The 20,333-nt window shown below is 48.1% G+C and overlaps 10 protein-coding genes and 2 non-coding genes across 12 annotated transcripts; 7 read left to right on the forward strand and 5 right to left on the reverse strand.

The window, feature by feature from the left end:
* Nucleotides 1-633: 633 nt before the first annotated feature.
* On the reverse strand, nucleotides 634-2,482 carry TRY3 (Try3p). Its single transcript, XM_019129131.1, has one exon. It carries the CDS (start codon nucleotides 2,372-2,374, stop codon nucleotides 920-922), a length of 1,455 nt encoding a protein of 484 aa, XP_018984981.1. The 5' UTR covers nucleotides 2,375-2,482; the 3' UTR covers nucleotides 634-919.
* A 445-nt stretch (nucleotides 2,483-2,927) lies between these two features.
* On the reverse strand, nucleotides 2,928-3,397 carry BABINDRAFT_162027 (uncharacterized protein). The gene has a single exon (XM_019129132.1). It carries the CDS (start codon nucleotides 3,282-3,284, stop codon nucleotides 3,126-3,128), a length of 159 nt encoding a protein of 52 aa, XP_018984982.1. The 5' UTR covers nucleotides 3,285-3,397; the 3' UTR covers nucleotides 2,928-3,125.
* Nucleotides 3,398-4,046: 649 nt separating this feature from the next.
* Nucleotides 4,047-5,969, forward strand: PSD1 (phosphatidylserine decarboxylase 1; the record flags this gene model as incomplete). Its single annotated transcript, XM_019132824.1, has 1 exon — nucleotides 4,047-5,969. One exon carries the CDS (start codon nucleotides 4,047-4,049, stop codon nucleotides 5,967-5,969), a length of 1,923 nt encoding a protein of 640 aa, XP_018984983.1.
* Nucleotides 5,970-6,887: 918 nt separating this feature from the next.
* Nucleotides 6,888-8,485, forward strand: MDG1 (Mdg1p). The gene has a single exon (XM_019131017.1). The coding sequence runs from the start codon at nucleotides 7,008-7,010 to the stop codon at nucleotides 8,142-8,144; it is 1,137 nt and encodes a 378-aa protein (XP_018984984.1). The 5' UTR covers nucleotides 6,888-7,007; the 3' UTR covers nucleotides 8,145-8,485.
* Nucleotides 8,486-8,875: 390 nt separating this feature from the next.
* On the forward strand, nucleotides 8,876-8,948 carry BABINDRAFT_t222. Its single transcript has one exon. It is a non-coding gene; the product is annotated as a tRNA-Thr (tRNA).
* Nucleotides 8,949-9,039: 91 nt separating this feature from the next.
* On the reverse strand, nucleotides 9,040-11,163 carry BABINDRAFT_50631 (uncharacterized protein). The gene is made up of 2 exons (XM_019132154.1): nucleotides 10,998-11,163; nucleotides 9,040-10,892 (listed from the first exon to the last, which is right to left on the reverse strand). The coding sequence occupies exons 1-2, from the start codon at nucleotides 11,029-11,031 to the stop codon at nucleotides 9,073-9,075; spliced, it is 1,854 nt and encodes a 617-aa protein (XP_018984985.1). The 5' UTR covers nucleotides 11,032-11,163; the 3' UTR covers nucleotides 9,040-9,072.
* Nucleotides 11,164-11,262: 99 nt separating this feature from the next.
* On the forward strand, nucleotides 11,263-12,034 carry BABINDRAFT_13958 (PPP1R11/YPI1 family protein; the record flags this gene model as incomplete). The annotated part of the gene is made up of 1 exon (XM_019127126.1): nucleotides 11,263-12,034. The coding sequence occupies one exon, from the start codon at nucleotides 11,263-11,265 to the stop codon at nucleotides 11,710-11,712; it is 450 nt and encodes a 149-aa protein (XP_018984986.1). The 3' UTR covers nucleotides 11,713-12,034.
* Nucleotides 11,848-12,992, reverse strand: RPC10 (DNA-directed RNA polymerase core subunit; the record flags this gene model as incomplete). Its single annotated transcript, XM_019132825.1, has 2 exons — nucleotides 11,848-11,890; nucleotides 12,769-12,992. The coding sequence occupies 2 exons, from the start codon at nucleotides 12,990-12,992 to the stop codon at nucleotides 11,848-11,850; spliced, it is 267 nt and encodes an 88-aa protein (XP_018984987.1).
* Nucleotides 12,192-12,274, forward strand: BABINDRAFT_t223. Its single transcript has one exon. It is a non-coding gene; the product is annotated as a tRNA-Lys (tRNA).
* Nucleotides 12,993-13,772: 780 nt separating the features above from the next.
* BABINDRAFT_8559 (uncharacterized protein) lies at nucleotides 13,773-15,467 on the forward strand (the record flags this gene model as incomplete). Its single annotated transcript, XM_019132826.1, has 1 exon — nucleotides 13,773-15,467. The coding sequence occupies one exon, from the start codon at nucleotides 13,773-13,775 to the stop codon at nucleotides 15,465-15,467; it is 1,695 nt and encodes a 564-aa protein (XP_018984988.1).
* Nucleotides 15,468-16,009: 542 nt separating this feature from the next.
* On the reverse strand, nucleotides 16,010-17,894 carry SPB4 (putative ATP-dependent RNA helicase; the record flags this gene model as incomplete). The annotated part of the gene is made up of 1 exon (XM_019131018.1): nucleotides 16,010-17,894. The coding sequence occupies one exon, from the start codon at nucleotides 17,892-17,894 to the stop codon at nucleotides 16,062-16,064; it is 1,833 nt and encodes a 610-aa protein (XP_018984989.1). The 3' UTR covers nucleotides 16,010-16,061.
* A 685-nt stretch (nucleotides 17,895-18,579) lies between these two features.
* Nucleotides 18,580-20,329, forward strand: BABINDRAFT_162029 (pseudouridine synthase). The gene has a single exon (XM_019129133.1). The coding sequence runs from the start codon at nucleotides 18,886-18,888 to the stop codon at nucleotides 20,254-20,256; it is 1,371 nt and encodes a 456-aa protein (XP_018984990.1). The 5' UTR covers nucleotides 18,580-18,885; the 3' UTR covers nucleotides 20,257-20,329.
* The last annotated feature ends 4 nt before the right edge of the window (nucleotides 20,330-20,333 follow it).

Here is a 20,333-nt window from a genome sequence, read left to right on the forward strand (position 1 = left end):
CTCTCAGTTTTATTCAAGCAATGTTTTAGGCATCCGATTATATTCCGTTCTATCTTTTTGTTTCAGTATATTTGTGTTTGTGCTCATTGTCTCACCGATGAGAACTTGAAAGATTTTAAGTTGAATTGAAAATTGCAGCTCTAGCTTGCTAGCCTAAGATTTTTAAATCACGCTGGCCATGGATTGATTTTAATTCAAACTTTCTTAGTGGTTGAGATTTATTCACGTTTCTTTCCCTCTGCTCGGCCATCAGTTGAATAGGCGTTTCTGATATTTCCACCTTGCAGAACTTGCTTATACTGTCGATTCATGTTTCTAGGTTCACTTTACTATTTGGGCCATTCTCAGCACGTTAGTCATCTTTCTTCTAACAGATGAAAGTTGTTTTCCTCGTAATTCTAGATTCTTGTGCCAGGCTAGCTGCTTTGAGTTCTTCGGGTCTCAAAATGGGATATGTATATCTCTGCAGTTCAAGGCTGCCTTCTGTGACTAGTTTACGTAGTTTTGAGTAATCCGTGACCTGGTACAACAGTTTTAATTGAGTTACCTTACCACTGTCATTTAGCTTACAGAAGCCTACCTTCTAATCAGGGTGTGGTGACTAAGCAGCAGCTTTATTGTAGACCTACTTTAATCGGACTGACCCTACGCTAGGGGTCTCTGTAAACCTAAATTGGTAAGCCCTATTCACAGGTACAAAAGCTTTGCGTGTTTTATCGCAGAGGGGTGTTTGAAATCAGGAGCTGCGAGCTTATGGAAGTCCCTTCGGTTTAGATTACTCCGGTGTGCATAGAGCTCTTGATCGTGCACGCTTGGCTACATACTACCTCTGTAAACTCATTAAATATGCACCATACAAAACTTCTATACATTCCCGGGGAGAGCACTTGGTCGCTCGGCTAATGAGCCTGCGACCCCTTCACTGAACCAAACACTTCTTTGGTTCCCCGTACACCGCCACGAATTGCTCCCTGGCTATTTCGCTCTCTGTTTCCTTCTGTTTTGCCTTCACTTCTTTCGGGAAATACAACTGCATGTACTTTAAGGCGTCGGCATCCATGTTAGCAGAATCAGCATCCAAAACATTACGCTCCCTGCACAAAGGACACGACTCTTTGTTTGCCCTTTGGAGCTTCACTAAGCACCGAATACAAAACAAGTGACCACAGCTGAGCTTAATCGGCTTGAAAGCAATCGAGGTGCAAATTGGGCACTCGTAGTCGTCCAACTGGGGAACAATGGTGAGAAGCTTGTTTGAGATGATGGCGCACATGGTTTTGGCGAAGGACTCCTTGATGAAAGGATCAGTGGAAATGAGCTCTGGGAATTGGGTCTTTGCTGTCAAGGAAGTTTGCTTGTCAAACTTTTTCAAAATCTTGGTGATGGCCATTCTGTTGATATGCTGGAACTGTAGCAACTTCAAAAGCAAGTAATTCAACCCAATGAACTCATTCAAAGCTTTCGTACTTTGCTTGTTCTTGAACAAATCGTAGTATTTGCCCTTTTCTAGAATTCCAAGGAACTTCTGGAAGTTTTCCTTGGACTTTTGAACATCCTTGTCGGACGTCCCACTAATATTGTTGCGGAAGAACACTTCAGACTCGATGTAAGCACAGAAGATGTTTCTCCAGGCATACATATCGGACCTTCTAGTAGAGGGGGCAGAATACTTGTTGATGACATCACCGACTTGCTGGACAGTGCTGAACATCTGGCTTTCTTGTCTGATCTTCAACGTATCCAAGTCCTGTAGCTCCGTCGAAAGCATGTGGAAAAACTCACCGTCAGATTTAAGGCGAAACACGAGGGTAGTATCAGAACTAAAGCCGTCACTTGGAACCGGCTCCGGGGAGGTCTCCTTGTACATTAATGGAGATGGATTTTCCGATAAAGTTACGGTTGTGATTCCGTCAATAAGACGCTCGTTATCGGAGTCCGACGTGGACGTGCATGGGGATAGAGATAGCTCCCTCTGTTCGACAAGTCTCTGCAAGGCCTCTTGAACGTACTGGCTATCGCCGGTCCCCTCTATCTTGCCATTCTCTTGGGTCTGAGACAAAGCAGACACGTCAATGGTCAACACCGGTCTAAGGTTTTTCAAGTCCTTGTCTAACAAGTATTTGGCACTTGGCTTGGCCGCGGTGGCTCTTGGAACGCCATCGTCAAGTTCTTCAATCTTTGGGACGCCGTCATCGCCCATTTTCTGCTGGATCAAGGTGCTTAACACCGACTTCTCAAGCCCAAGGTCATTAAGCTCGTCGACAACTTTATTGATGCACTTTTTCAACTGTTTATACTTGATGGATGACTGGATCCACTCTTCGGGGATGGACTCCTCGCGGAGGGTTTGTTCAAACAACTTGGCAAACTTCATGACAAGGGTCACTTATGTTCGATAGGCGGATTTTGTAGAGATTATGGCTTAACTACAGAAGCTCATAATCTGGCTATATGATTGTTCTTGGTGTCTTCGTCAAGGATTAGTTCATCGAAGGTGATGGTTCCGGTTATATATGACTCTCCAGTAACTGTATGGCAGTTAGGAGAACGGCTGGTTCTGGTTGTTTCTGGGGGAGGAGAATCAGAGATTGGTCGCTGGGCAGTCAGATACTCATAACTTTTCATGTATGCAATTTCCCGAGACCCCCTCTGCGTTTACTTTTTCTGTCCAAGTTGCAGCCACGCGCACGTGGGCCGTAGATGCTCTCGCCACAAGTTACCTTAACGAGGTTGGCCTGCATGCAATTCCGCCACCGCCCTCTGAGTGGCGATTGTTCTGATTGAAGGAATTAGATTAGCTGTTCATCGCCATGGCATCTAGTATCGTAGGTTAAATTGCCTCGTCTAATATCTAAGCCCTGACCCTGGTTTTATTTATTTTTAGAACCTAACGTAGCAGTTATTGCTTTATTCTGCTTAAACAGACTGTTTACGTTGAGCGTATTTGACGCGAGCTGGTTAAGCTAATCATTAACCAGGTATGTGGGGTTTTCGACTTGGAAGGTTCAGCCAGCTTCTATGAGCCTCAGCTTTAACTCTATGTTGAAAATCCAGACCGAGAACAAACTAACACGGGGTGAAAAAGGAAAAGGCCTCTTCCTGTTTTAGCTACAGAGCTTAACTGGTTATGTGCCAGATAGTGTGAAGTATGATCTAACTCGGATACATAACCCCCAAAACGGAGTTTGTAACTTCCTCTTCAATCTATTACGTCTTTTAACAGTGCTTCCGTTACGGGTTGAACTATATGTACGAGGGATACCAGAAGGTCGAACAGGCGGCATAAAATAGAACCAGTAGTTGTGTCTTTGGAACAAGAGCCTTTTACATTTTCTGTTAAAGTGGTACAACGTGTTTAGCCGTACGTCTATGGTGATGAGCGCCTTGCATACGACTTGCATTTCCCTCCAAAAGATGGTCCACTGTATACACATTTTGCAGTCATAACTAAGTCCTTGGTTTCCTTCTGGGCCGAAAAGTTCTATTTGAGTTTGACTTTCTCCATTGGCCCCATAGCAACGATCTTGGCTGAAGTAATTCCCCCAGCTATCTCAACAGGTGACACGATCCGAACGAACTCAACTGACAAACCTCGTGTGACCCAAGCTACATCGCCTTCCCCTGCCTCTTCTGCATTTGCATAACCTCGGCCAGCTCGGCGCAACTGCCGATAATGTGTATAAGGTCTCTATCTTATGTCATGCACCTGTAATTTTTACAAGGAAGCGAAGCGATATATTATTTTCGGTGAGCGACAGTGGCGATGTAAATTTAAATAAAAACAAACGGTTTGACTTAGTCATCTACGGTAGTCATCCTCGGCCCCCCTTGTCCTCCCCCACCCTGCTTACATAATCACCGTTGGACTTCCCGGGGCCAATTGGCGCAGACTCTCTGAAAACCCGCATCTTTGGCCTCTGAATTTTCTGAGTTTTTTCGGCATGTGCAACACGCATCGGCTTGTTGGGTCATCTCCACAGCTTTCCACATATCTCGTGTGATTTGTTTCCTATCTAATCCCTCTGCATACCACCACACACTCCTCAATGGCCAGACCAGCACCAGTACTCAGAAACGTTGCTCGTGCCGGAAAGAACTTGGGATACACACAGAAAAGGAGCATGTCAACAGGCGTAGACGGTCCGCTCAAGGATCCAGTCATAGAGGAGTCCGAATCTAGCGACGTCTCTCCAGCGGCGTCGCCGCGGATCCAACCGGCGTCGCAAAGATGGCTGTCCTACTATTACAGCTTCCCGCGGATCCCGAGACCTAAGAGAAGCGTGTTGTACTACTCGACCTGGTCGGGCGGCGCGTCTTCCAAATTCAAAACGTTAAAGACGCGTATCAGCACGCTCTCCAAGTCGAAACGGAAGATGTATGTGCCGTTCTCGCTGTCTGCGCGCAACTTGAACCGCAAGTTCCGCGGTCGCTTCTTCTTCTCAACCAGTGCCCATAACGAGAACAGCGACAAGGTCCCCAGAAGCCGCCGTCAGTTGATCAAGTGGTGGACATTGTCCTCTTTGTCGATCATCTTGACCTCTGCTGGTGTGGTGGCATCCCGCAACCGCGACACCACCACGGATGAAAACCAGAACGCCTCGAGCAGCATCTCGCCACAGTCCTGGAAGTTCTACGCGTACTCCACCTTGCCGCTCAAGGGGATTTCGCGTTTGTGGGGACTGGTGAACAGCCTTACGCTTCCTGTCTGGTTGAGGGCGCCATCCTACAAGTTCTACTCTTACTGTTTCGGGGTAAACTTGAACGAGATGGAAGACACCAATTTGCGGGAGTTCAAGAACTTGGGCGAGTTTTTTTACCGCCGCTTGAAACCGGGTGTGCGCACCATCGGCGACTCGGACTTGGTTTCGCCGGCCGACGGGAAGGTGTTGAAGTTTGGGATCATCAACAACGGTGAGATCGAGCAGGTCAAGGGCATGACGTACTCCGTGGACGCGCTTTTGGGCACCAACGACAGTGTCAGGGCCAAGTTGGCCGCTCCTTCGCATGCCATCGACTTCAACCACCCACAGGAGACCGAGGTCTTTGCCAGGCACAAGGATTTTGCCGAGTTGAACGGGATTCTGTACACCTTGGACGATCTCATCGGTGGCGGGAACAACGACGACGCCAACATCAACCACCACCACCGCTTCAAGTACGAAGACAAGGGCGACAAGACCGCGTTGGGCGACGTGGACTCCTTGAATCAGAGGAGAAAGGAGTCCACCGTGGCGCGCGACTTGGTGGACGAAGCGGAGCCTACTCACAAGTCGTTGAAGAAGTCGGGCAATAAGGACACTGAGATGTTCTTTGCGGTTATCTACTTGGCTCCAGGCGACTACCACAGATACCACTCGCCGGCCAACTGGGTCACCACCTTGAGAAGACACTTTATTGGGGAGTTGTTCAGTGTGGCGCCTTACTTCCAAAAGACATTGAACGGCTTGTTTGTGCTCAATGAAAGAGTTGCCTTATTGGGCTACTGGAAGTACGGTTTCTTCAGCATGATCCCCGTCGGGGCCACCAATGTGGGAAGCATCATTGTCAACTTCGACAAGGACTTGAAGACCAACGACATCTACGAGCACGAAGTGTACTCAAAGTCTGAGTTGGTGTTGAGTAAGGGCGACGATTCTTACCCGTCTACTACTTCTTCCACCGCCTCCTCCTCTACGTCTTTGTCCTCGATGAACACCACCACCGACTCCGAGGTCTCTGAAAGCACGTCGTTGTTGGGAAAGAGCGCCAGGCAGAGACGCAAGAGATTGTCCAAAAACACCGTCTACGAGGCCACTTATACCCAAGCCTCCGAGCTCTTAGGCGGAGTTCCGTTGGTCAAGGGCCAGGAAGTTGGTGGGTTCAAGTTGGGCTCCACGGTGGTGTTGGTTTTTGAGGCTCCAAAGAGCTTCAAATTTAACATTACCAACGGCCAGAAGATTAAGATGGGGGAGTCTATCGGCGAAATTTGATAGGCCGGGATATGTTTATAATACCTTACATGTAATTCAAATAGAAAGGAAAAGAAAATCGTAGGTGGGGTAGTATTTAGATAATTGCGTTAAATAGATAGGGCTATACGCTAACTCGAAGGGTTGTTGCTGTCATGGAGGCACTGTGGTGGAGCGAGTAATCACAAGTTCCCGGATGGTTAAAATCCTTAAAACGCCAAAACAAAGGGAGGGGGTGTAAAGCCTGTAAGCTCTTGAATAAATCGATAGATTAGAGGAAAGGCTGGATATACAACTTATTCCTCCCGTTAGTGCTTGTGTCGAAACACGCCTATAGGCGTAAGCACGTCATAGAGCCACCGTTTTCAGGGCATGGAGTGTGACCATTATTTCAGCATATCTGAGCTCCCCAACTTCCAAAACCTCAAGCCTACCGGTTTCTAGCACTGTACCAAGTTGTTTTGAAGACCTAGCTTCGATATGCTTACGGTCTATGTGTTTACACTCATAGGCGTGTTATGACGCAAGCACTATTGCCCTACCAGAACGTATGGGAAGCTTAAAGACCTGCATTAATACGCTATTGATAAGACATTGAATCCTCTGACGGGAGAAATCAGTTGTATATTCAGCCTTATCGCCAAAGATATCTTGGTTAGAGTATTTACCCAGCCTCCCTATATCCATCCCTCGAAAACCCTTATTGGATTGTGCGTCATCTCCTTTTTCGTACATAGCCCACCCTCGAAAAGCTCCGGTCTACCGATGGCTGCATGTACGATCATGCCTATTCTGCATCAGGCATTTTCTAGAACATCCGAAAGAGGCGGATGGTGTTACCCGGATACCCTACTACTTTTTTCGCCTCTTGTCCTGTAACTAAGAAATATACATGTCAGACCCCGAACGTCGTTCGGCTTAAAAAAAACAGCTGCTTAACTGTGGCCTGAACCTCTTTATCACAATATTGCTAGTTTTGCATTACTGTATATTTTGATTGAGGAATAGACCCCATATTTTTTTCACTCGCTTGACACACTAAGACACCCTATTACTATTATGTCCACCCACACTTTCTCCTGGCCAGCTGGTCCTAAGGAAGTTATCGTCACCGGTACTTTTGACAACTGGTCCAAGCAATATCACTTGGTCAAGCAAGCCGATGGCTCCTTCGAATTAGAGGTCCCATTGCAAAAGGTTGACGAAGACAGAATTGCCTACAAGTACGTCGTTGACGATGAATGGACCGTTTCCCCAACCTCTGCCATTGAGAAGGATGATGCTGGCATTGAAAACAACGTCTTGTACCACTCTGAGTTGGCTGCTGCCGCTGCCACTGTCACTAGAATCCCAGAGGCTGCTGGTTTGAACGCTGTTGTCCCGGAAACCGCCGCTGACGCCGCTGACGGTACCAAGAAGGTCAAGAAGAACAAGAAGAAGAGTAAGAAGAAGAAGAAGAAGAGCACTTCCGGTACGGAGGAATCTGTCTCCCCTACGGCCTCCCCAGAACCGGAATCAGCCTCCGAACCAACCTTCGCCACCACTGTCTTGCCATCCGCTGAGAACCAGCAGGTCACCACTGGTGAACCAGGTGTTGTGATTCCACAAAACGCTGCTCAAATCAAGGAATTCTCCGAAGTTTCTAACGTTAACGCTAAAGACTTGAACGCTCAGATCGAAGCCGAAGAGGCTGCCGCTGCCGCTCCAGGGATTTCCACCACCGTTTTGCCATCCTCCGAACACGAACAGGTCACCCTTGGTGAACCAGGGGTTGTCATCCCAGAAAACGCCGCTCATATCAAGGAATTCTCTGAGATCTCTGAGGTCAACGCCAAGGACTTGAACGCCCAGATCGAAGCTGAGCAGGCTGCTGAGGCCGCTACCGTGCCAGAACACACCACTGACATTGACGCACTCGATGCCGAACCAGAAGCCGTCGCTACCACTGGCTACAAGACCCTTGACCCAACCGAGGATGTTGCTGCTCCAGCCGAAACCCCAGTGGTTGCGACTGAAGCTCCTGTCGATGCTGCTGCCGAATCTCCAGTCACCGAATCCAAGGCTAGCCCTGTCGCTGCTGCCAAGTCTGAATTGGCCCAATCCAAGGCCAAGGTCGCCGAAACTGTCAAGTCCACCAAGACTGATGGTAAGAAGAAGAGATCTTTCTTCGGCAAGTTGAAGAAGTTGTTCTCTTAAGCATTCACGGCCTTACACAACCACTCGTATTTTTTCCCCTATTCTTTTTTTTTTCCCCCGTTACGTTAGCCTGCTTGATGTGCTTCTTTGGCCCACTACCCGTATACATGTCTCCGTTTTAACCTATGTTTTGTTCCCTATGGCCTTTGGCAATCCTGTTGGGCTGGTACAAAAAGGTTTCAGTGGTTTTTCGTATGCTTTCCACTAAACAAGGTGTTGCTGTATCATCCCTGCTCTCTTGATGCGTATCTTTTATTTCTGTTTTATTACAACTGTTCTTATTTAATAATATTTTTGAAACTTTTAATATTGAACTGGGCCATTTAGATTGTAGCTAAACGCCTTTCGAATTTTAACTAAATACTTTTTGAATTGTAATTAAGCACTCTTTGAGCTGTAATTAGACACTGTGAGACGGATTAATTCTAAGAAATAGAGGTGATTCAGAAAGTGCTGTAATACTAATAGTTACATCGATACTTAGTTTATACATATACAATTGTGCTAAATGGTACGTATAAATCTATATACTAGTCCAATACATATATATATATATTTACAAAACTTTAATAGCATTTTATTACGTCTTGTATGAGCTTAGTCCCTAGGCTGTAGATACCAATATTTATAATCTCTGTATCCAGTGGCCTTTGCCAAGTATCACATTAGATCAGAAAAGCAGCTTAGCGCTTATTCTGAATAGAGTGTAACAACCAAAATTTTCAGAGCTCGCCTCTATGGCCAAGTTGGTAAGGCACCTCACTAGTAATGAGGAGATCGTCAGTTCGAATCTGGCTGGAGGCATTTTTTTAACATTTTTCTTTTATAATCAATTAAAGCAACTATGTTTATGTTCCAAACTGGCACTAGGTACCACTACAAGTAGATCCAGTATCCGGAGAGCACTACCCTATATCATACTTTTATATTACTCTTCTATAGACGTATTGAGGATCACTGGCGGGTCGTGCGGTCTGTCTTCACCATCAACCTCAAGGTTCTCAATTTCCTTCACAATGGGCTCACCTGACACCACTTCACCGAAAATGGTGTGCTTATCATCCAACCAAGGGGCTTTAGCAGTGGTAATGAAGAACTGCGAGCCATTCGTATTGGCACCGGCGTTGGCCATAGAGAGCACAAACGGCTTGTTGTGTCTCAAGAGTGGGGTGAACTCATCTTTAAAGGGCGCCCCATCCTTGAACGAAGACTCACCGCCAGTGCCTGTACCCGTAGGATCACCTGTTTGAAGCATGAAGCCTTTGATTACACGGTGGAAGATGACGTTGTCGTAGTAGTTCTTTTTGCACAAACTGAGGAAGTTGGTAGATGCAAGCGGAGAGAACTGCGGATAGAGCTTTAAGCGTATGTCCCCCATGCTAGTGTGTAACGTGACGATCGTATTCTGGGATATCCTTTCTGCGTTCGCAGCCTGGAATCTCGCACCCTTTACGTCCTGTTGAGCGCCCACAAAGCTGTCTCTTTCGAACTTGTACTCCTCAAACTTTTCTCCGCCGTCCTTATCAAACACGTAGATCCTATCCTTGTTGGAGGCGGTAGAAATCAACATAGGCGACTGCAGCCACTCCTTGCTGATGATATCGTTGGTGGCAGAGGCCATTTCGATGGTGAGCAATCTCAGCGCGAAGGAGGAGGACTGCACAATGACAACGTGTTCGAAACTTAGTGACTCAGCAACCCCTAGGACACGCACACACTGACCGGCCTTGATACTGTATACCTTGATGCCAACGAGCGTAGCGTACATGAGCAAATCGCCTGTTTCGTCAATGGCGACGTTTCTAAGAAGCGCGGAGTCAGCTTCTGTCTTTACTTTGGCGTTAAATTCGAGCTGGCTGAGGTTTTCAGCCAGTAACCACTCATCCGAGCGGTCATAACTGCCCTTATTCGCCGCAACCGATTCGTCAATCACCAACACAGTCTTGCCTGTCTGGAAATCAAAGACCCGGATGTACTCATCGGGGGTAGATCTGACCACGAGCCTTTCGTAGTCTGGCGAATACTGGATGTCACTAGCCCATGCCTTGGCCTTTCTCAAATCGTACAAGTTGGTTTGGGACTTGAGTTTAAAGACACTGGTCGGTGGTGCATAGTTAGCGTCAGGATCGGGGGCCCAGTACTCCATCATTCCCTTGCTATCCACACTGACCATGCAGCTGTACTTGTAGTTGAATGCCATAGCTACCACTGGAAACTTGTGCAACGGAGATATCTTCACCAAGCCCCTGTCCTGGTCGTCTTCATCGTCTGACTGGTACTCGTCCAAGTCCAACAAGTACACATCAGCCGAGGCGCTATCAGAAACTACAAGTCCTTGTTTGTTGTTGTACTCGAACCACGCAATGCAGCCCGGGGTGAAGGGTAAGGGCAAATCGTTGATCATGTCAAGCGACGAAAGTTCATACATCTTGAGCGAGGCATCGCCTTCCGCCATGCTCACCAGTAATTTCCCCGCCTTATCGTACACAATCTGGCGCACTTTGCGGCCAGCGTGAGTGGAATAGGACTTAGCCACCTCTAACTGGGCTGAGTTGGAATCTCGCGCCCAGAAAGTGACCACCCCGGTGGCCGTCCCCAGGGCGACAATCTCCTGCCCAGAAGCCACAGAGAGGCAGGTAACGGCTGACGATTGGGGGTAAGAGTGGCGGTAGTGCTTTCTGTTGGGGATTCCTTTCAAGCTACTCAGTGCTTGAACGTTCTTTGGTTTTTTTCTATCGCTTGAACTGTCTGGGAGGTTAGTAATGAACGGGCGCTGGGGTCTGATAGGTCACTCATCTGGCGGGTTAACGCTCAAATATCCATCAAACCAACTATTAACTTGGCTATACATACCATTTTCTGTCTTTCTTTTGGTTTCATTTGGCATAACGAGATTTTAGGAGTGATATTACGAGTAGAGGCGCCCGGAAACATATGCCAAAAGCCTGATAAAAGCTGCTTAACTATGCGTCTGATGCTGGTACTGGCACGCAGAGATTTGGTCATGTGATGTCGGTAGATACACGCATGGCTATTGCTTGCCTTCATGGCTGTCACGCCATTTCAAATTGGATCAGCTTCAGACACTCATTCTTGACGCCATACCAACCAACTTGAAATGAACTCTTCTTTTGGAAGCACAACCCAAACGGCCGCCGTTGGAAGCAGCACCGAGACACGCCTCCGTCTTGTTGCCGAAGGCGCGTCCACTAACAGCGCAATCAAGGACGGGACTAAGAAGAAGGGAAAGAAGCCAAAGGTGAAGTGGCAGGAGGGTGTTGTGGATAATGAGCACCTCAACCGCAAAAAGTCCAAGATCTGCTGTATCTTCCATCCAAACGATCCTGATGCTGAGGCCTGTGAGCTGTCCGATAGTGGTTCGTCCTCACTGTCGAGTGAATCAGACAGCAATAACGAGGGGTCAGAGCGGAAAGACCGCGCCAAAAAGTGTCAGCACAAGCATAAACGGTCCCCGAGTCCTAATGCGTATGAGAAGCAGCCTGTGTATAAAAACAGGTCTACGGAGAACAACCGAATTGAGGAGGTGAACAGGGCCTTTACGCAATAAGATCGGATTCAGATGGCACTAAAAGACTACCAGATGGCAATAAAAAGGCTACCAAGATACAAATCTCAAAGCAAGACTAGAGACTGGCTAAACACAAGGGTATAGTTTCCATGGTTGAGTATTTACCGACGCAGTTTAGATTTCAAAACTGTCGAGCAGGGGTATTGCGATGTTACGTCTGTATATCTATTAGAGTGACGAAGCGTTACTGGTGCACTATATTTATTCATTTAATATCATCTTGGTAGTGATGGTACTGTAAAAGAGTTGGAGTAAGCCAATACATGATATCCCCGGTTGTATAAGAACGGAGTGACGCTCGAGATTGTATGTAGTTTTTTCGTGAGTGCAAAGAGCTGTTAATGTAAGTTGAGTTAGACGAATAGGTGAAGCATCGGAAGAGCCGGGATGGAAGGGAATAGATACAGGTAGTACACCCTGAGTGTATTCATGTGTATATTATACGTACTTATTAGTCAGCCTGGCTAGCTCAATCGGTAGAGCGTGTGACTCTTAGCAGTACGCGATCACAAGGTTGCGGGTTCGACCCCCGCGTCGGGTTTACCTTTTTGCTCCATTATAGTCTGTCCAGGACTTGGTTGCCAGTTAATTTGGATCTTTTAGCTGACTTGTTTGGGCTATACCCTAATTCAAGCCCATCTTCACTTATATCCTTATTTCATTTTATTCTGCCCCAGGTAGCTTAGAAAAGCGCGATGCCCTGATATCTATCCTAACCCACACTATATACAATATATAACTCAAGGAAATCACGGTGAAAATGCCTCACATCTACCCTGTTAAGCGACAATGCATGCTCAGATACTTATACCATCCGTCAACTATCGTTCCATGGCCCCGATAAATCGCCATGGTGCTACTTTCAGCTAGTAAAACAACTTGATTATTTATATAGATAATATACAACCGTACACAAGCACGGATACGGGCCATGGCAAGCGCTCCAACAGACTCCTTTTCATGGTCGTCAACCAGAGAGACACGGTATGTGGTACGCCGGGGCGTACGTGAAGACAGCCTTAACGGGCTTCAAACTGAACCATCCTCTTGGTTCTCTTCTTGAACAACACTCTGTAACCACAGTCCTTGCAGCGGATCGGATCCGACTTGTTCAAGGAGACCTCGAAAGAACAGTTAGGACACAAGTACTTGACACCGTAGTTCTTGTTCAAACCGGCACCAGCCACTTGTTTCGAAACGACACCGTGTGCGGCAGCAGCCAAATCGCCAGTTGGGACTGTGAAACCTTCTCTAGACATGATGGATGTGTTGTGAATGAGAAGAGGAGGCAAATCCCGCCAAAGGTTTAAGCAGATGCAAGACTTTTATGAGAAAAACTTTCGAGATAGGTTTTTATATCACGTGTAAATGCACGTGACTCTGTCTGAAAAATATCCGATAAATAACGAATCGGTGCATTGAAATTAAGCGCCGACAAAAGAGCCTTTGGCGTTTTACTCCCCCATTTGTGTTTGCTGTTTATCGCTAGTTTTTGGTGCTGGTTGATGAGTACTTTGAAATCCCACTTGATCAGGGCTCTCCGACAGAATGGAAGACCGGCCAGACCCATCCTCTTCCCAGCCGTCCACAACGTGAGTTCAAGCAAAGGCGGGCCAAAAGTCGCAAAGACTCCGATCACGACGCCAAAAATCCCGTTTATAGAGCCATCACAACCAAATCAGATAGACTTGCTTATGGCTCTTGAAAAGGCGTCGGAAGATTTTCAAGCAAAATGCGCCTCAAACTCCACACAAAACCCCACCGGTATGACAAACCCCAGTAATGGATTTCTAAAGACGGCACATGGGTATATAGAACCCCTTCCCCTCGGGAAAACCGAGATCTCCTCCAATGAGCATATAGCGAACTCTATCCATGGTTTGGAAACCCCGACCAGTTCAGAAAACCCTAGTGGGCTACCAGAAACAGGGTTTCCTGAATATCCCTTCTCACTACTTCCCTTTGTCCAAAAAAACTCCCATTATACGCGAAACCTCTACCGGCCATATCTCTCATCACTTGCAAACTACGTCGATGGTATGTCTAAACCGTACGGCCCGCCCACTAAGAAAGACTTTGACAACCGACAGAAGGCGCTCGCGGAGCGCTCACGGAGGGAATTGCGTTATCAATATATGCGGGAACGGCTCAGTGACCACGACCTCTTTATGAACTATCAATCACGCGACTTTGAGCGTATCATTTCGCTTCTCGGGTCTCTCAAGGTGGCCAAAACCCCGCCCTCCTCGCCTCAAAACACGATACACGCTAAAGCCCACTACAGGGAGCTCAGACCCTTGCCCAAAGACCCCACGCGTGAGACGTTTGGTGAGTATGTCGCGTACTTGTGTCGTGGCCGGTTCTACTTTCGGAAGTCTTCCCAGTTGAACGTTGGGATTGTGCCGCGGTTGATACTCCACCTCCACAGCCTCGAAAACGAGGAGATGAAGCACTGCCGGTCGGTGGACTCGTTCAACAATGCCATGTACTACTTTGCGGTGCGGAAAGGCCAGTTGAACGTGGCCAAGCGGCTTCTCCTCAGCATGAACATCGATGGCTGTGTGCCCAACACCGCGAGCTTCAACATCGTGCTCCAAGCCATAAGCAAGTACGGTGCACGTACCCACTCACAGAACCCGCTTAAACTCGCCGTGGGCATCTTGGAGACCATGCGCTACATGAATGTCAGCGCCGACAGCGAGACTTGGCGGTTCGTGTACGACACCATGGACAACCTCATGGCGCGGCAGAGCGTGTTGCGGCTGGTTGTGGACCACAACGTGCCGATCTCGCGCGGCTTGTGCCGCTCCGTGATGGCGGACATCGTGGCGGCGCGGATATCCCCAAAGCTCAAGGCCACGGGCACCGACCTCGTGGCGGAGTTGGCCGACTTGGTGGATACGGAAATCGTCCACTACGACGCCGCCATGGTTGAGTTGGTCATCCAGGTCGCACTTCGGGAGGGCCGCTACCTGCAGGCCTACGCCGTGTATGAGAAGTATCTCACGTACAATCCAAGGTCACCTGTCCGGGTGCGTGTCACCACGATGAACGTGTTTCTTGAGCAGTTCGCGGCCTGTGGAAGAATAGACTTGTGCTGGGCCATCATGAACACGATAAGGTACAAGTCCGCCCATCTCGTGAAGCCATCGCCGGAGACGTACAAACACATGCTCCAGGGACTCTACAACGCAGGGATAACTGAGAACTGGCGTGCCAATGTGCACATTATTCTCCACACGATGCGGCGGAAGTTTGGCACCGTTTATTTGGATCGCAGCATCAGCACGTTGCTCGTGAAGTTCCAAGTCCGTGACAAGTTCGAAGACGCTAACGAACAGGGTACGTTGGTGGTGGACGGCTCGCGATTCTCCAAAGAAGAGTCCCGGCTCTACAAGCGGATTAACCTGGTGTTGCATTGGGACCGCAGGGAGTTTGATACGGACGTTGCTCGCATGCCTCCGCTGAGCCAGTTCCGCGAAGTGGCGCATGCTGTAGGCTATAGAGAGGTCCGGCCGCGTGTGAGTGTCACGGACGTCACCCGCGAGGAGTTTCGCTCTCTCGACCACGAACTGCAGTTGGTGTTGCGCGAGATGTGGGCTGAAATCGAGCAGTTTCATAAGAGCACTCGCAAGCAGGCCATCCAGGGCGCCCATCGCAAGAAGATGCGGGTGCTCTCCGGTGGTGTGGGTCCCAGCTTGGTGCGGGAGTTGAGGCAGAGACGAATTGTCTAGGTAAGCAGAGATGGGTTATCTGGGCGTTATTGCATTTTTTTTTATTTGTTGCTTTGGGTCATGGTTTAGTCCTTTGTACATAAGACCCTTGCATTTGCATCTGCATATTGGTATGTCTTATAAATGGTATTTATCTGTAGGGTGGTAAAAGTGTCGGCTAATCCGGAAGCATGGCATGTCCGAATGTTCTCGGAAAGTCTAGCGGATATTCCGTTAAACGGAGATGTAACGATGTTTATATATGAAATGATCGCCCCAGAGGTGTTCTTACCGGAGGGAGTGAAGACGTAAGGAATTTGCCACACCTGTGTAGACACTCACCGCTATATTGGACTGAGATACGGACAAGATTGGGGTATCCAGGCCATCATGGGAAGTGAAGCCACCTTACATTTGTAGCCACTCAATTATACACACATCTAAGTTTTACTGTAACATGAATTAATTATATATACTTGATGTCTGTTCGCTGAGCCAACTCTATCTTTGCAACTATATCTTTGCAACTATATCTTCGCAACCCTACCTTCGCAACTCTACCTTCCTCATGCGCCTCGCTACTCTCGCTTTAAGCCTTCGCCAAGCTCACCCTCTCTACAAATCATCAAACGACCCCTGCATCCCCGAATCGCTCTTCTTCTTCTTGTTGGCCCGCACCATATCCTTCCAGTCCACCACCTGGTCCTCATCGTCACTCGGCTCCTCCATAATTTGCTTCTGGATCGCCTCTCTCTTCCGTTTCATCTTCTCCCTTCTCACGGCCTTGCCCTCCTTCGTGTCCGTCTTGTCACTCCACGCGGTGTTATTATGCTTAAACTCCTTGCGCTTCGCCGACTGCTCAAGCCGCCTCTGCTTCTCCGTCTCGAGCGTGTCCAAACGCGACTTCTCCTTCTGGACATCTTTGTACGCATACGCATCCATGTCAATCTTCTCGCCTAGCCAACCTTCTTCCGGCATCAACTCCTGGGGAACATAACGTGACTCGGGCATCTTTGGCAAACGCATTAACCCGTACATCTTGGCCAAACCCAAGTAATCAAGAGACTGTAGTCTGAAAATGGATGAGGCCTGGTGCTTGGAGTAGTATCTGACAAATCCCACAAACGACTTTACCCCCAACTCGTGTCTCGCCCTGTCGCCCAAAATCCACTTTCTGACCCGGGCCGTGATTCTCTCGAAAAACTCGCTATACTGGCTCAAATCTACGCTGGTCTCGGACATTTCAACGTGGCGAACCTCCATAAACGAGAGATAGTCCTCTTCGCGGCCCTCGTTTAACAATACAATGGCTTTCCCCACCTTGTTGGCTCTTCCGGTTCTCCCACATCTGTGCAAAAACACGTCTGGGTCCGTCGGAGCGTCCATCTGGATGACTAGCTCCACATCTGGAATATCGATCCCCCTGGCAGCAACGTCCGTGGTCATCAATATCGACTTCCCGCCCGAGGCAGAGGCGTCCGTGAATGCATTCAAGGTCTTGATTCTGGGCTTGGCCTGGAGCTTCCCGTGTAAGGAAAAGAACTTCAAGTCTTCACCATCAAGCACCCTGTTTTTCACCAAATTTTGGATCATATTGTAGAAATACGTCACCCCTGTACATGTTGGGAAGTACACAATCGCCTTTTTGTAGTGGTAGTTGTTGAGGAGCACAAGCAAGTTGAGGAGCTTCTGCTCGGGCTTGGTTACGAGGTAGCTGATCCCGAGCGACGATGGCATCGCCTGGCCTGATTTCTGCGCCTTGACACTGATTCTCACCGGATTCGTCATCCCCGTTTTGAAAATCGTGTCTCCGGCAGACGAGAGCGTCGCGGAGAACAAGCCCGTACGGCGCTGACGCGGCAACTGCCTAATAATGGCCCTCACATCCATCTCAAACGAAACATCAAGTAGCTTATCTGCCTCGTCCAACACGAGAATCTCCAAGCTTGGGGTTCTGACCAAGTTGGATGACAAAAAGTCCAACATCCGGCCCGGAGTGGCGATCAAAATGTGCGGCTTTTCCGATACATACGTGTTGAGGTCCTCTCTGACAGATGCCAAAGACCCCACAAGCAACTGGGTACGGATCTGAACATGGTCAGCTGGCTGGAACTGGAGCATCCCCTGGAAAACCTGATTAATCTGGTTGGCTAACTCCCGCGTAGGCGCAAGCACGATTCCAAGCATGTGGCCCTTTTTCACAACCCCATCACTCCCTGGTTGTTGGAGGTAACGTGACACTTTTTCCAAGACGGGAATCCCAAACGCCATGGTTTTACCAGACCCAGTCATGGCTTCCACCACGACGTCTTTGTTGCCGCAAAAGAGCGGGATGGTGGCCGCCTGGACTGGTGTCATGGACGTGAAGCCCATAGATTTGACCATCTCCTTGATCCACGGTTGGAGATCGTATGTGAGGTTTTCCCATGCAAGCGATGAAGTGGACATGTTGTATAAGGAATAGGAGATAGATAGGAAAGTGTAAAGAGATGAATGAAAAATATTCCAGCCTGCAGGTAATGCGATGAGCAAAGCACGTGATGTAGGTTTTGGTCACGTGATAAGGTAATTAGATTTACCTGAGAATAAGAATGTTTGTATTAATATGGGAAGTATATGAGGAGTATATGGAAATATATGAAACAATATGGCTTTTTTTAGCTGGAAAGATGGGGCGAAGCAAATACGGTTTGGTTATTTTTAAATAATACTTTTTTAGCGTTCAAATATGTATATATCCATTAATTATAGTATATGTATATATTGTAGTATAAATGTATAGTAGAATTTATATTTACCAGTATATTTATGGATAATCTAAATTAAATATAATACAAAAGTAAGTCGTAGTGATTAATAAGTGAATTTTTATATATACCTATATAATATATTTTTAGGGCCAAGCTTAGCACTGATAAAAGCCATATCAGTGAGCGAATAGGTGATCCAAGCGCATCCATTTAAACCATAAAAGGAGCTATATTACGTAAAATACAAGTTTTTTCAAACCATAATAGCACTCTTACAGGAGAGAAAGACATGTACGTTTGAATAACTATCTCAACCACCCTGAATCCGCATGGTATCTCATCTCATTGTACTAAAACAACCACCTTTTGTTGATTAGAGTCTACCAAAGATTTTTATACACACAAGCCACTATTGCTTCCGAATTCTCGGACACTTCTAGTACTTTATTTTGAGTACTTGTTTGATAGCTCTCCAACCTACACCACCTACTTCCCAAGTTTACCTCTGAGAGCTTTATCTTCAACTAGCTCCGCCGCACAACTCACGTGACTGAAAATTTCGAATTTTCCAACCGATTTCAGCCAACGGTGACAGACACCTGGACTTCCCCACCATTGTCGGGTATATGATTTCGGTTCTCAGACAGAGACTAACAAAAATCGTTTTACCGCTCATCCGAACTGTCACCATGGAAAAAACCCCAGTCTTAGCTCCCGTATCAGCCCCAGTTGAGGCCGCCCCATCGATCGAACTCCCAGCTGCCTCTGCCTGGACGGAAAAGGTGGACTACACAAAATGGTCCAAGAGACAGCTTTTGATCAAGGTCATGGAATTAGAAGGAAAGAGCTCCCACGAGATTTCTCGTCTCATCGGTATGCCGGTTACGGAGTCCAAGCACAACACTCTCCCGGTGGCTTCCCGCAAACAGAAGGAGTTTGACTTTTCCAAATATCACACGCGGTACATTGTGCTCCGGTTTGCGTATCTTGGCTGGGACTACAGCGGGCTCGCGTTCCAGCGTGAACCGACGCCGTTGCCGACGGTGGAGGACACGCTTTTCGAGGCGTTGCACAAGTGCCGCTTAATCCCGTCGATGGAGCCAACAGACTTCCAGTTCAGCCGCTGTGGGCGCACGGATCGCGGAGTCAGTGCGATGCACCAGGTAGTGTCCTTACGCGTGCGATCAAAGTTCTCACCCGAGGAGCAGGCGGACCCAGCGAACAACGACACCGAGATCGACTACGTAAACATCTTGAACAACCTCTTGCCGAAGGATATCAAGGTTTCCGGAGTGTGTTTGTCGCCCCCAGAGACCTTTGATGCCCGTTTCTCGTGCGAATGGCGCCATTACAAGTACATTTTCCACAGTGAGGGCTTGGACATTTCCCGGATGAACGAGGCTGCGCGTAAGTACGAGGGAGAGCACGACTTCCGTAACTTCTGCAAGCTCGACGGGTCGAAGCAGATCAAGAACTTCAGACGAACAATGCTTTCGGCGCAGATTCTTCCCCTCAATGAAGGCAACAACGACAACTGGTACGTCTTTGACTTGCGCGGGACGGCCTTCTTGTGGCACCAAGTGCGGTGCATGGTGGCGGTGTTGTTTTTGGTGGGTCAAAAGTTGGAGGCGCCACTGGTGGTGGACTACTTGCTCGATGTGGTGCTGAACCCGTGCAGGCCGTACTACGACATGGCCAGCGACACCCCGTTGATACTCTTCGACTGCAAGTATCCCGATGAGATCCAGTTCACGGCGCCACCGATGCGCCTCGAGAAGCACAACCGTACCTTGGGCACTGTCAGGTCCATGTGGATGGAGGCCAACTTGAAGAAGCATGTGAATGACTTCATGCTCCGTCTGATTGCACCAAACCCAGAGTTTTTGGGAGAAAAGATCAGGGTAAACTTGGGCGATGGCAACGGTAGACCGGTGGGTGTCTACGAGCCGATGTGCAAGAAGAAGACGACCGAGACCGTCGAGGTTGCGAATAAAAAGTGGATGGACAAGCACCAGAGTAAGAAGCGGAAGATGGAAGCCAGGAAGACAGAGAGAGGCTGAGCAGTAATGATAATTGGTAAAGGTTGGGGGATTATTCCGGGCCAAAAAAAATTGATAGAGAAAAATTGAGTGTAGTA

This window comes from Babjeviella inositovora, assembly GCF_001661335.1.
Source record: "Babjeviella inositovora NRRL Y-12698 unplaced genomic scaffold BABINscaffold_7, whole genome shotgun sequence".
NCBI lineage: Eukaryota > Fungi > Ascomycota > Pichiomycetes > Serinales > Babjeviella > Babjeviella inositovora.